General features: G+C 41.1%; 1 protein-coding gene across 1 annotated transcript in view; it reads left to right on the forward strand.

The window, feature by feature from the left end:
* LOC121871657 overlaps positions 1-13,813 on the forward strand; it is a 113,491-nt gene extending 99,678 nt beyond the window's left edge. Inside the window, exon 6 of the mRNA XM_042374067.1 lies at positions 13,807-13,813. Coding sequence (XP_042230001.1) covers positions 13,807-13,813 — 7 coding nt within the window. The remainder of the gene's footprint in view (positions 1-13,806) is intronic.
* The last annotated feature ends 1,912 nt before the right edge of the window (positions 13,814-15,725 follow it).

Genomic DNA, 15,725 nt, shown 5'->3' on the forward strand with positions numbered 1-15,725 from the left:
CACGGTCGTGTTGTACCTCCACCCCTTCTCTTATCAGGAACGCCCTTGGACTGGGTTAATGAGACAAAATACCTGGGTGTGTATGTAACTCGCACACGTTGTCAGATCCCTGAAGTCCGCTATCTTCGAGACATATGCTTTCGGCGTCTCGCTCCCCTCTCTACCATGTGCAGGGGTTCCCTTGGTGCCACCATCCCTGTACTTCTCACCATGTACAAGTCCTTTGTCCGTTCCTGTGTCGACTACGCCGCCCCTGCCCTCGTCAACATTAGTCGGACTGCTGTCAACCGTCTCGAAGTTATCCAGAGGAAAGCTGCTCGTATCATCATTGGGGCTCCTCAGTGGACACGCTCTACTTCTCTATATACCGAACTTGGTCTTTCCCCCTTACAGGATCGTGTCCAGGAGTTTTACCTAAAAACTGCCGTTTCCATTCTACGGGATCCTCGGGGCAACTATGTCCAAACCAACTTGACTCCTGCTGTCCGAGACCGACCTCCATCTAGAAGACAGTGGCGAGGGTCACTCATCCGAGCCCTTCAGGAACACGACCTCCTGCCTGATATTGTTGTCAACCCTGCTGTTGGTTCGTCTCCTTCTCCCTGGCTGGATTTTCAACCTGAAGTGATTGCCCTCGGTGGACCGCTCCCGAAATCCCAGGTGAACCCTGTTATTCTCTGCAAATACCACCTCTCCAGGATCGCCCACTGGTCCCCAGGTAGGGTCGTCCTCTACACTGATGGTTCTGTTGACCCCGCTACAGGTAGGGCCGGGGCTGGTGTCTACATCTCCCGTCCTGATGCCCCTGAGCCTATCAAACTGTCTCTCAGAGTTTCTGACGGGGCATCCTCCACTCAGGCTGAACTAATAGCCCTCCTTGCTGCCCTTCTCACTGAGGAAGAAGCAGATGGTTTCTGCCCCTTGCTTGTCTGCTGCGATTCCAGGTCTGCTCTCGACGGGATCGCATTTGGATCAGGGGAAAATAAGGACCTCATCCTCCGAATACGAGGGTTAACATCCACACTTCAGGATGCAGGCCGTCCTGTGACATTCCTATGGATACCCAGTCATGTCGGTATCTTGGGGAATGAGGCAGCAGATGGCCTTGCCAAGACTGGCTGCAACAAGGCCACACCTGACTACGTTGTTCCTCGAACACTCTTACAGATTAGGACCCAAATTCGCCGCAAACAGAGAGAAGCTCGGGAAGCAGCCATCCCCCTGGACTCCCCGCCCACCTGGTACGATGTCCTCCGTAAACTTCCTGACCTCTCGTACGTCTACGGGAAAGGGTCGCGGAAAGGGGACGTGATTGCTGCCCGTATCATCATTGGGTATGACTTTGCTTGGGAGATTGGTATCCCCGCATCCCCTGAGCAACGCTCTTGTGCATTATGCAGAAGACCCGACAGCAGCACCCTTATCCACTACCTCCTAAGATGTCCCCACACACAACGCTTCCGTGACGCCTGCTGGACCACCACTCAACGACCCCCTGACGGAGACACGATGATCCTCCCCATACTGGCCAGATATTTTGTAAATAATATTGATTATGTGTTAAAGGAATATCCTTCCTTCCTTAGGCTTTAGTAAGCTCCTTTATAATATTTATACTGTATATACTTGTCACACTTGCCAGATGCTTCTGGTGTCATTGTACAGGGTTACCTAGTGACAGCACTATGATCCCGCTTCCTCTATCAAGGAATAAACAATTGAAATTGAAAATTAAATTGAGGACCGTCAAATAAAATGTTGATATTCAGACGACAGTTCGGAAAATGTACCCAGACATAAGGTCGTAAGAGATTGAACGGAAAATTTTATATCTGTATTTCTTATTTGATTAAACAGGAATAATCTATCGAATTTCACCTTTAAGTTGAAATTAATATAGACACCACTGTATATTATTTTCCATTAAAATAAATAAATCTGGTAAAGAAGCTTTAAATAGAAATGTAATATGTGTTTACGTATTGCAACAAATATTGAAAAACGTACAGTCTATTTGACAAACTTAATCAGTTTCAGATTTCTACGCACAGGATCATAATCTGAAGTCACCTACTGTATAAGGAATTCTATGGATTTGCACACCCAAATTTCAATATCAAATCTTAGTAACCCACATTACATAACAATACTTTATGAAGTTAATTTATATTTTAAGAACTATTTTTCTAGTTTCTCTGTGTTACATTAAGGTAAAAGTGTGTGTTCAAAATTTATACTCCTACGAGGTCTTGAAACAAAGCATGAAATGTTATACTAAAACCTCGTGTTTGGTTGCGTTAGATTAGGATATGTTAATGTTGATCAGGTTCAGTTAGGGCAGGATAGGGGTCAGTCAGGTTATGTTACAGGATAGTTATATTAAGTTATGCCATGCTAAGGATTGGTTATGCAATTTTAGAGGCTTTTTAGGTTAAGTTACATCATGCTAAGATTTAGCAATATGGAGCTAAGTCGTTATAGGTGTTGATTAGTTCAGTTCAGGTAACGTTACAGATTGGCTAGGTTAGATCAGGTTAGGTTAGGTTAGGTTAGGTTAGGTTAGGTTAGGTTAGGTTAGGTTAGGTTAGGTTAGTACGTAATAAAATAATCATTGGCTTATGTCAAATAATGGGTGTGGTAGGTTGGGTCTAGCAAGGTTAAGTTAGATTAAATTTGCGGAAACAGTGAGTCTCTTAGTATGCTTTGAGGACACAGGTCTTTGTGTAGCTTTGTTACCTATAGTGGCATTGACACTCGCCAGTGTGTTTTTGGGAAAAGGAGAATAAGTGACGTTCAGTAATTACGAAGTACCTTAGAATCAAAAGGCCGCAAGCGCTATTTTTAAAAAGTGAGAAACAAGCCATTAAATTTTTTGTTTGTTACTCCACAACCACAGACCAAAGGATATCAGTACTATTTTCCGATCATGTGAGAGTAACACAGGGGAAGCAAATCCAAGCTCCACATGACAGAACTCAATTTAGAAAATACATTGGTACCAATAGCTCCATTTCCCCCGCGGTAACGCTTGCCGACTTGTGCTCCTGATCCCTTTACTCTATGCCGCATAGAGTAAAGGGATCAGAGTAACAGCTTCGAGTAATAAGTTTAAAATAAGTGGCGTAGAGGAAAAGATTTTCACGGAAATTTATGACCAATATATTGACTTAATTTATTCAGATATTGATAAACATAATATTATTTTCCTTTAGGTAATAAATCATCTAACCATCCCACCACCTTACCACATTACCACCCTACCATCCCACCACCCTACCACACAACCACTTTATCACACTACCACCCTAACACCCCACCACCTTACCACATTTCCACCCTACCATCCCACCACCTTACCACACAACCACTTTCCACACAACCACTTTATCACACGACCACCCTAACCATCCCACCACCTTACCACATTACCACCCTACCATCCCACCACCCTACCACACAACCACTTTATCACACTACCACCCTAACACCCCACCACCTTACCACATTTCCACCCTACCATCCCACCACCTTACCACACAACCACTTTATCACACTACCACCCTACCATCCCACCACCATACCACACACTACCAATCTCTATCATCCTGCACCAATCTTTTACCTTTCATTACTAAATCCACTTTATCGCCACCACTAATCTCTAACACCCCACCACCTTACCACACTACCACCCTATCATCCCACCACCTTACCACACAACCACTTTATCACACTACCACCCTACCATCCCACCACCTTACCACACTACCATACTACCACACAACTACCCAACCACCCCACCATACTACCACCCTACCACCTTACCACACTTGCATCCTACCACATTACCGCCCTACCACACTACCGCCCTACCACACTACCGCCCTACCACACTACTACCCTGCCACACTACAACCCTACCACCCAACCACACTACCACACTTCCATCCTACTACCCCACACACACCACCACCCCACCACCCCACCACACACTACCACACCTCCATCCCAACACACCACCAACCCCACACCACCAATCCCACACCACCACACACCCCACCACACTACCACACCTAGGCACACAACCACACCTCCAACCCACTGCACTACTACTAGCCACACCAAAACCCCACCACCCAACCACACCACCACACCTCCATCCTACCACACCACTACCCCACACACTCACCACCCCACCATCCCACCACACTACCACACCTCCATCCCCACCACACCACAAACCCGCCACACAACCCCACCACCCCACACACCACACCTCCATCCCACCACACCACTACCCCTGGCCACACCACCACCCCACCACATCCCACCACACACCCCACACACTCCATCCCAACACACCACTACCCCACACCACAACCCCACCACCCAACCACACCACCATACCTCCATCCCATCACACACCACTACCCTGCCACACCACCACCTTACAACCCCACTGCACTACCACACCTCCATCCCCACCACACCACTACTCCCCACACTGGCTCCACCACACCCACCCCACCACCCCCACCACAATAATACCCCACCACCCTACCACCATCAACCACCGCTTCTACTTTTTACCACTAATTTCTATCACTGTCAACCAATCACTCCTACCTCTTCAACAATTCCTCACTACCATATTTCTTATTTATGCCTCTGCCCCCCCCAAAGCCTCTATGATTAACTAATTAGGGCAGGTGACTGTAACTCTGTGGTTATGTTTTGCCGAAAATAAGTTAAACTGAGGTACCGATGTGGTGAAAGAGAGAGAGGATATTGTAGACCAATACACCGATAGACAGGCAGAGAGAGAGAGAGAGAGAGAGAGAGAGAGAGAGGCGGGATGAAGGAAAGGGTAAACGGAGAAAAAAGATAAACAGGGTATGAAATAGAGAGATAACAGGGAAGAGAGAGAGAGACAGAATATAATAAGCAAAGAAAATAAGCACTCCTAGAAACCTAGCAAGAATGACAACGAAAGAAATAATACAAAAAAATTAAAAGAAAGAATGAATGAATGCCAAGTCAGAGGAAATTAGAAATTGATGGCCAAAACACCGTAATTTCGCGGTGCCTTTTATCCAGATTTTCTCACTATTTGGCAACTTTTTTATGGGGTTGAGTTTCCAGTGGTATATTATTACTAATATTGACGCACGTGAGAGTCTATAAGGAGATCATTCAGGTTCCCAAAGCCTCTTCCAGACTCAACTCCTTTTCCCATTCTCTCTTTCTCTCTCTCTGTGTGGCTCAATTCCAGCCCTGTCAGATCCATCTTCTGCTCTCAGATCATATCCTCCTGGGTTATAAGGCTATACTATAATTTACTGTTTTCTATGGGTATTTTGAGTACTTAAGATCTATTTATAAGGATTTGCTACAATGTACAGCATTTGTTTGGTATATATAGTAATTTAAAGCTTTTTACGGGTATATACAGATTTTATTTTTATTTATTACAGGTATTCACAACAATTTATTGATAGTTAAATCTTATGTATTGTTAATACATTTATTACAGCTTAAGTATTATACATCCATCCACAATATTTATACAATGTTTTAATGATGTGTAGTGGTATTCAAAAGCCATTACACAAGGATATGATACTATTTTCTGCTATATACAGTTACCATACAATATACGGTCATACAGTGTACCAATATTCGGAACCCGTAGCATTTCAGGGTTAACTTCTGTTTATATTGTGTCACAGCACTTGTCTTTGTGTATTTGATGTGTAGGCGAATTGGACATGTTTTCTATGAGTTAGGTTGTTGAGTAGGTTCTCTGTGGTAGAGTAATTGGGGGGAGGAAGGAAGGAATAAGCGGAATTTCAATGGATTCTGTATGTATCAGCTAACACCTGTACCATCAAGAACACCAACACCTGTACCATCACAGGCACCAACACCTGTAACATCACAGGCACCAACACCTGTACCATCACAGGCACCAACACCTGTACTTGTACCATCACGAGCACCAACGCCTGTACCATCACGAGCACCAACACCTGTACTTGTACCATCACAAACACCAACACCTGTACCTGTATCATCACGAAAACCAACTCCTTTACCTGTACCACCAAGAAATCCAACACCTGTATCTATACCATCAAATGCACCAACAATTGTACCAACAAACATCTATACCACCACGAACACCGTCAAATGTACCATCACGAACATCAACACCTGTAACTTCACAAACACCAACACCTGTACCTGTACTATCACGAACACCAACACCTGTACCATCACGAACACCAACACCTGTACCATCACGAGCACCAACACTTGTACCTGCACCAACACGAACACCAACACCTGTACCATCACGAGCACCAACAACCGTACCATCACGAGCACCAACACATGTACCTGTACCATCACGAGCACCAACACCTGTACCATCACAAGCACCAACACCTGTACCATCACGAGCACCAACACCTTTACCATCACGAGCACCAACACTGTACCTGAACCATCACGAGCACCCAACGCCTGTACCATCACGAGCACCAACACTTGTACCTGTACCATCGAACACCGCCAACACCAGCACCAAAAATTCATCACGAGCACCAACACCTGTACCTGCACCATCACTAGGCACCAACACCTGTACCATCACGAGCACCAACACCCGTACCTGTACCATCACAAGCACCAACACCTGTACCTGCATCATCACGAGCACCAACACCTGCACCTGTACCACTCACGAGCACCAACACCTGTATCATCACGACCACCAACACCTGTACCATCACGAGCACCAACACCTGTACCATCACGAGTACCAACACATGTACCTGTACCATCACGAGCACCAACACCTGTACCATCACGAGCACCAAAACATGTACCTGTACCATCACGAGCACCAACACCTGTACCATCACGAGCACCAACACCTGTACCTGTACCATCACGAGAACCAACACCTGTACCATCACGAGCACCAACACCTGTTCCAACACGAGCACCAATACCTGTACCATCACGAGCACCAACACCTGTACCATCACGAGCACCTCTTTCTGGGCGACAGTATCGATCGGACTAATCCCGGAAGTTAACTAAATAGGGAGGTACCCGGGAACCTTTATATGTCCGGTGAGGGGGAAGATAGTGCTAGGATGGTGAGGGAGAGAGTGGAAGGGAAAAAGTTTGGGCAAAGAGGAAAAAGAATGAAGAGGAAGTGGAGGAGAAGGAAGGGTTGAAAGGAAGGTAGAAAATTAGACGAGCGAGAAATTGAGAATCATTATAATTATTGTTGTTCCTTTTTAGGGAGAGAGAGAGAGAGAGAGAGAGAGAGAGAGAGAGAGAGAGAATCATTGTAAAATTTGTTGTTCTTCACAGAGAGCAAGACAGAGAGAGAATCATTGTAAGCTTTGTTGTTCTTCACAGAGAGCAAGACAGAGAGAGAATCATTGTAAACTTTGTTGTTCTTCACAGACAGCAAGAGAGAGAGAGAGAGAGAGAGAGAGATTACGAAAAATGAAAGCAACAGAAAAAAAGACTACAAATTGATAGTCAGACTGACAGACAAACACGAGAACTAAACGGAGAATTAAATTTTGTATCGTTGAGGTCGGGGTGGGTAGTTAGGGACTTCTGGCTCCTGCTATTTTCGTATATATTTTACCTATAATTTGGAAAAATGTGTTTTGTGTGTGTGTGTGTGTGTGTGTGTGTGTTTAGTCTACTATCAATTAACAATGCAGAAATCATATAATTTCTTCAGTAAGTAAATGTTTACTTTTTTTCACTGTCGATGGACGTCATCCGAGTTGAAAATTTTAATCACTCGAAGCATTGCGTCGTTCTCATTTATTAAGTTTTTTTTATTCCAACCACGATCACCCACGAATAACTGAATAAACGGAATTAATGGCCATAATATCTGTGGATTTCGTCATCCACTATATTTCAAACTCAATGCCATTTAGGTCAAATACTGCAATTCAATTAAATATTACACCATCTACAGTATTCATTAACGCTAGTGCCTTTGAACTGCAACGCAATATTTTTATTTGACGCTTCATCACCTATGAATCAAAATGAATCCTTTTGCCTCTAATTAACAACTTTTCCGATAATATAATGCCATTACCAAACCTCAAAAAACATTGCCTTAAAATTATGCTAAATGATATACGGAAAATTTAGCAAACAAAATAGCATATTAGCTGAACCGAAATTTTCGTCTATTGATGTTATTATATGCCATTAAAACTATAAACTGGTAATCTATCCTTGTCCATAAGGCTGAAGTTCCCTATTGATTGTAATGTGGTATTTGATCGTCCGGCACACACACACACACACACACTGGACCAGGTAATATCCGGTCGGGCAGTACTAGGCAATCCTATACGCTTTAGGTACACTGGGCGAGGAGATATTATATACACGTAGGACATCTTTTATTCATGCATCGAATTCGCAACATACACACAGGACTGGCATATTGCAAAAGAGAGGATGATGAATTGTTGAGTAAACGGAAGATTGTTGAAAGAATTGTTATGTTTGGTTAGATATACTGTAGTAATTGTGATAAAAGACGGAGATGGATAGCTTCGGATAGATAGATAGAATCGTAGGTATATAGATAGATACAGTGTTTATGTATTAAGATATAAGAGGGCTCAACAAATTTATAGGTGAATAGATAGAGATGGAAGGATAGAGATCGCTAGATTTATTAAGATAAAATGGTACGGGGGCAGATAGACAGATAGGGAGATAACAGGAGAGACTGGTTTAGAGGGAGAAAAGAGAGAGAAAGATGTTGAGAGACAGATATAATAAGAACGAGTGAGGGAGATGAAATAGAAGAAACTTAAAGGAACAAGACAGAGAGAGATACACAATAAACGTGAGTGAGAGACAGAGATAGATAGGAAGAGATAGAAAGGTGGAAAAAATAGAGGCAGATAAGGATAAGGGATAAAAAATCAGCTCCTTCACCATTATCACTCTCACACCACAAATGGAGACTTGTTACAAACGTAAGCCAAATTACATTAGGTTAACAAATGATTTGCTATATTAAAATCTACGTAAGCTCATCATTAGAATAGAACCACAATAATTACTGAAGTAACACAACACTGGCTCACAAACATTAACTTTCCCATTTACAGTGCTACAGTTACGGTACCACAGTTACAGTGCCACACAGAATACCACAGTTAGAGTACCAGTTATAGTATCATAGTTCCATAGGTCCTCAGGAGTTCATTACCGGAGACACGGTAACTAGTCTAATGGCTGTTATGCAGACACTAGCTAATTAGAATAAATCAATTAAGTAAATGCATTTTACATATCATATTACTACAAAATGGTCCAAATAAATTGATTAATATATAACATATACAATACACCTGGATTTATATGAGCTTCAATGAAATTACTAATACCTGATTCACTGGAACTCTCCGTAATCCCAAATAATATCTACTAAGGATTCATGAGAACATTTACAGTGCCACAGTTACAGTACCGGAGTTATAATGCCATTGTCACAGTGCCACAGTTAGAGTGCCACAGATATAGTGCTACAGTTATAGTGCCACAGTTACAGTATCACCGTTATAGTGCAACAATTATAGTGCCACAGTTAGAGTGCCACAGACATAGTGCTGCAGTTATAGTGTCACTATTACGGTACCAGTTATATTGCCACAGTTACAGTACCGGAGTTATAGGGCCACAGATATAGTGCTACAGTTATAATGCTATAGTTACAGTATCACAGTTAGAGTGCCACGGTTATAGTGCAACAGTTACAGTTCCACCGTTACAGTATCAAAGTTAGAGTGCTACAGGTAGAGTGCCACAGTTATAGTGCCACAGGTAGTGTTGTCCCAGTTATAGTGCCACAGTTATAGTTTCACAATTATATTGCCACAGTTATAGTGTCACAGTTAGAGGACCACAGTTATAGTGCTGCAGTTATATTTTCACAAATATAGTGCCACAGTTAGAGTACCATAGTTATAGTGCCATAGTTAGAATACCACAGTTATAATGTCACAGTTATAGTGCAACAGTTAGAATGTCACAGTAAGAGGACCACAGATATAATGGCACGGTTAGGGTGCCACAGTTATAGTGCCAAAGCTATAGTACTACAGTTATAGTGGCACGTTATAGTGCCACGGGTAGAGTGCCACAGTTATAGCGCAACAGTTATAGTGCTACAGTTATAGTGCTAGAGGGAGAGTGTTAGTTACAGTGCCACAGTTGCAGTACTACAGCTATAATGCCACAGTTAGAGAGTTACAGTTTTAGGACCAAAGTTATAGTGCCGTAGTTTGGGTGCAACAGTTATAGTGCCAAAGCTATAGTGCCAAATTACGACTGCCAGAGTTATAGTACCACAGTCAGAGTACCACAGTTTTAGCGATACAGAGTATCACAGCTAGAGTGCCACAGGAAATGTGCCACTGTTGTAGTGCCACAGTTACAGCATCACAGTTAGAGTGCCACAGTTATAGTGTCACAGTTATAGCGCCACAGTTATAGTGTCACAGTTATAGTGCCATAGTTAGAGTGTCACAGTTAAAGGACAACAGTTATAGTGCCGCAGTTACAGGACCACAGTTATAGTGCCGCAGTTAAGGTTTCCACAGTTACAGTACCAAAGTTATAGTACTAGTTATAGTGGCACAATTATAGTACAACAGCTATAGTGCCACAGTTGTAGTACTACAGTTATAGTGCCACAGTTATAGTGCCACAGTTATAGTGCCACAGTTATAGGCGCCACAGTTTTAGCGCCACTCTTATAGTGCCACAGTTATAATGTCACAGGGAGAGCGCTACAGTTATAGTACCACAGTTATAGCGCCACTCTTATAGTGCCACAGTCATAATGCCACAGGTACAGTGTGCCATAAGTAGAGTGCCACAGTTAAAGTGATACATTTATAATGCCACAGTTATAGTGCCACAGTTATCGTGCCACAGTTATAGTGTCACAGTTATTGTGCCACAGTTACTGTAAAATGCCACAGTTACACTGTCACAGTTACAGTGCCACAGCTATAGTGCTACAGTTACAGTGCCACAGTTATAGAGCCACAGATAGCGTACAACAGTTATAGCGCCACAGTTACAGTACAACAGTTACGGTATCACAGTTACAGTGCCACAGTTAGAGTGCCACAGTTACAGTCCCACAGTTATAGTGCCACAGTTACAGTACAACAGATACAATAACACAGTTACAGTATCACAATTATAGTATCATTGAGTCCCACAGTTACAGTGTCATAGCTACAATAAAACAGTTACAGTGCCACAGGTAGAGAGCCAAAGATACAGTATCATTGATACAGTACAAGAGTTATAGTGCCGCAAGAAGAATGCCAGAGTTACCGTGCTACAGTTACAGTATCACAGATGCAGTGCCATAGTTGCAGTACAACAGTTACAGTGCCATAGTTACAGTACAAGGTAGAGAGCCAAAGATACAGTAGTCAGTTAAGAGTTACAGTACAAGAGTTATAGTGCCGCAAGAAGAATGCCAGAGTTACAGTGCTACAGTTACAGTATCACAGATGCAGTGCCATAGTTGCAGTACAACAGTTATAGTGCCATAGTTACAGTACAAAAGTTATAGTGCCGCAGGTACAGTGTCAGAGTTACAGTGCTACAGTTACATTATCGCAGTTATAGTGCCATAGTTACAGTACAACGGTTACAGTGCCACAGTTATAGTATCTCAGTTATAGTATCACAGTTACAGAGCCATAGTTACAGTACCACAGTTACAGTGCCATATGTAGAGTGGCACAGTTACAGTGTTACAGCCTTCACACCCTCTTCTAGGACTCACCAGAGGATGTATAATCAGCCCATAGGTCCATTATATCAGAGGAGACTGAAATAACAGCTTCTGTTAACAGAGAGATTAAATGTTAAACACAGACCCTTACCTTATTTCTGGCTAACAATCTCCTGACAGCTGACGGGTGTTTATTTTAATACCACTGTTTCCAATAAAACTGGTTTAATTATAACACAGCTTTAAACAATACAACAAAATATATTTAACAACAAAATAAAATGAACATGTGCTCTCCAATTCACTCAAAATACCTGTAATGTTATCTCCACCAAATACAATGCTCTTCTTTCGACTATAATGAACATATTACACATTAGTTAACACCATAACTATCCATGATTACCCAGATAATAATAGATAAATATGCACCATACAAACTTGACCCTCCTATTCCCTTCAACCTAGCTAGAGAGAGAGCGTCGCCAAAAATTTTTTTTCCAATATTTTCTTGTTTCATAAACATATAATTTCTAATTCTTTTTATACTTCACACCTGCTTCTTGCAGTCTGTCATAACTGTACAAAAAATAAAAATACATTCCACAAAGTTTACATAATGAAACATATACTAGTATACATACACAATAGAAACTAATCACAATAGGTAACTGAAACAAATACAGAGGGAAAGGGGAGATGGCCGTAACATCCCCTCCCAAAAGAGGAACGAGTTAGCCGCAGGATGACTCATGACTAACTGGAATACGGGACAGTGCAACAGCCACGACATTCAACTTTCATTTAACATGTTTAATAATCAAATCATATTCATTTAACAATAGATTCCACCTTGTCAAACGTTGGTTTACATTTTTAACCTTGTGCAAAAATACCAGGGGATTGTGATACGTAAAAACTTGGATCGGTATGCCTGACCCCCTCAAATAAACATCAAAATGGTTCAAACTTAAAATCAATGCCAATGTTTCTTTCTCAATTGTGCTATAGTTTTTCTGATACAAAAGAAACTTCTTTGAAAAATAATAAATAGGATACTCAGCATCATCTTTCTCTTGCATTAAAACTCCACCAAGTCCATAATCACTAGCATCTACATACAATTTAAATGGTTTGTCATAATTTGGAGTAGAAAGTATGGGTGCACTTATAAGTATCTGTTTCAATTTTTTAAGAGCTTCGTCACAATACTTTCCACCTTAGCATTAATTACTTTGACACTTCCTTGACCAACATAACCTAGATATTCTACAGTTGCTTGAGCAAATTCACTCTTCACAAGGTTTACAGTTAAGTTTGCTTGATTCAATTTGTTAAGTAATTCTCTGATTATATACAAATATTCTTCCCAAGTTTTTGAATACAGTACAATATCACCTATATACACAGAACAACCTTTAACATCATACAATACTTGTTTAACTAATCTTTGGAAAGTACTACCGCTGTTTTTCATACCAAAAGGTGACACTATATACCGATATAAACCATCCATAGTCACAAATGCAGAAATTTCTTTCGTTCTTTCAGTCAGTGGTACTTCCCAATATCCTTTCAACAAATCCATCTTAGTTACAAATTTAGCATCTCCTATCTGCTCAATACAATCATCCACTTTTGGAATAGGATATGAGTCAGCTTTGGTTACATTGTTTACTTTTCTGTAATCAGTACAAAATCTATATGAAATACCATCAGGTTTAGTCACCAATACACACGGTGAACTCCAAGGACTGTTACTTCTTTCAATCATATCATTATCAAGCATATACAGTGCTGTACTTCTTTTCTCATTATATCTCTCATCTTAGGATTCACTCTATATGGGTGTTGCTTAATGGGTGTTGTATTTTCAACCTCAACATCATGCTGTAATACCTCAGTTCTCCTAGGAACATCAGAAAACAAAGGCCTAAACTCATGTACCATTTGTATGATTTAATTTCTCTTCTCAGTTCATAAGCGATCAAGTTTCTTTTCTAAATTATTCAACATACCTGAATTATTTAACAGTTTATTTTCACATCACCCCAACTTAATATCTTCACTTTCATCTATCATCTTTTCAGCATAAGGCCTGACACATAAACAATTCACCTTGTTATTCACATCATTTTCTGTAGAGTTTCTATCATAATATGGTTTTATCATGTTTACATGACTTGCATCTTACTGCAGTATTTACAATATAGTTAAATTCTCCCACTCTTTTTTCAATCACTCAGGGACCACAAAATTTGGTTTTCAATGGATTTCCTGTTTGTGGCAACAATACCAACACTTGGTCACCAGGTTTGAACTCTCTACTCCTTGACTTCTTGTCATACCACCTTTTCATATCTTCCTGATTCTCTTTAAAAATTTTCTGCAGTAATCTCTCCAGCCCAAAACAATCAGTTTTTGAAATCTAATACATACTTCAATAACCCATGAGAATCAATTTTCCCAATCCACTTCTCCTTCAGCATATTTAATGGGCCTGTCACTTCATGTCCACATACCAAATCAAATGGGCTAAAACCTGTAGACTCCTGTACAGCATCTCTAATGGCAAACAACGCTAAAGGCACGCCTTCATCCCAATCTACAGACAATTCCTCACAATACATTCTTAAAGTATTTTTTTTAAGTCTGGTGGAACCTTTCCACAACTCCTTGGGTTTGCGGGTGATAAGCACTTGACAAAGTTTGCATTATATGTAATCCCTTTAATATACTTTTAAACATTCCTGAAGAGAAATTACAGTACTTCCCTGGTCTGACTGAATAATTTCAGACAGGCCTACCTAGGAGAAATATCTCACTAACACTCTTACAATATTTTTAGAATGTATGATACATAATGGTACAGCTTCTGGAAATCTGGTAGACACACACATTATTGTCAACAGATAATTATTTCCCTTCTGTGATTTAGGCAAAGGACCTACACAATCATTTACAATTCTGCTAAAAGGCTTACAAAATGCAGGAATTGGCTTCAGTGGTGTCGGCTGTATAATCTGGTTAGGCTGACTTTCTGACATATCTCACAAGTTTTACAGTACTCAGATACATTTTCTTTATATTAAACCAATAAAAATGAGTTAGTAGCCTGTCAGTTGTCTTCCTGACTTCCAAATGTCCAGACAAACAAGAATCATGGGATAAAGCAATAACATGTTCCTTATATTCCTTTGGAATAACAATCTGCTTCCTAGCCTCCCAATGATCCGCTGCTGGAACATCAACAGGCCTCCACTTTCTCAATAACACACCACTTTGTACACAAAATCCAATTGATACATCACTCTCACCCCCATTTCTCTTAGCTTCACTCCAACATTCCCTTAAACTCTCGTCACTGTTCTGTAACCTTACTAATTCCTCCTTGTCCACAACAAAATCTGGTAGTACATAAATTTTTGCTTCCTCAGTACACTCCTTAATATTTTCCAACTCTCCTTTATTATCTGTGGTCATAACATCCTCTTTACTAAATATATCACCTATTCCCAAATCATCATCAAACTCTTCTCTTCTCTTTGACATATTGCCCCGGCCACAACACAAGCTGGGTACACAGTTTCAATACACTGTATTTCAACATCAGGTTTACACTTCTTCGAATCATCCAACACATCTTCATTTTTCACAACATGGTCCACCTCTATAGTAGCCTCTTCATCAAATGGATTTTCACACATAATAGGCTCTGGGACCACCTTGTCGCCAGCAAAATCATTACCCAATAACATCTGTACTCCAGGTACGGGAAGTTCAACACTTACCCCAACTTTTACAATGCCACTCACAAATCCACTCTCAAGATTTACATTATGTAATGGGACAGTCATCCCTGAACCTAATCCTCTTAAATTCACTTCTTCACCAG

This window comes from Homarus americanus, unplaced genomic scaffold, assembly GCF_018991925.1.
Source record: "Homarus americanus isolate GMGI-L3 unplaced genomic scaffold, GMGI_Hamer_2.0 scaffold39675, whole genome shotgun sequence".
Lineage (NCBI taxonomy): Eukaryota > Metazoa > Arthropoda > Malacostraca > Decapoda > Nephropidae > Homarus > Homarus americanus.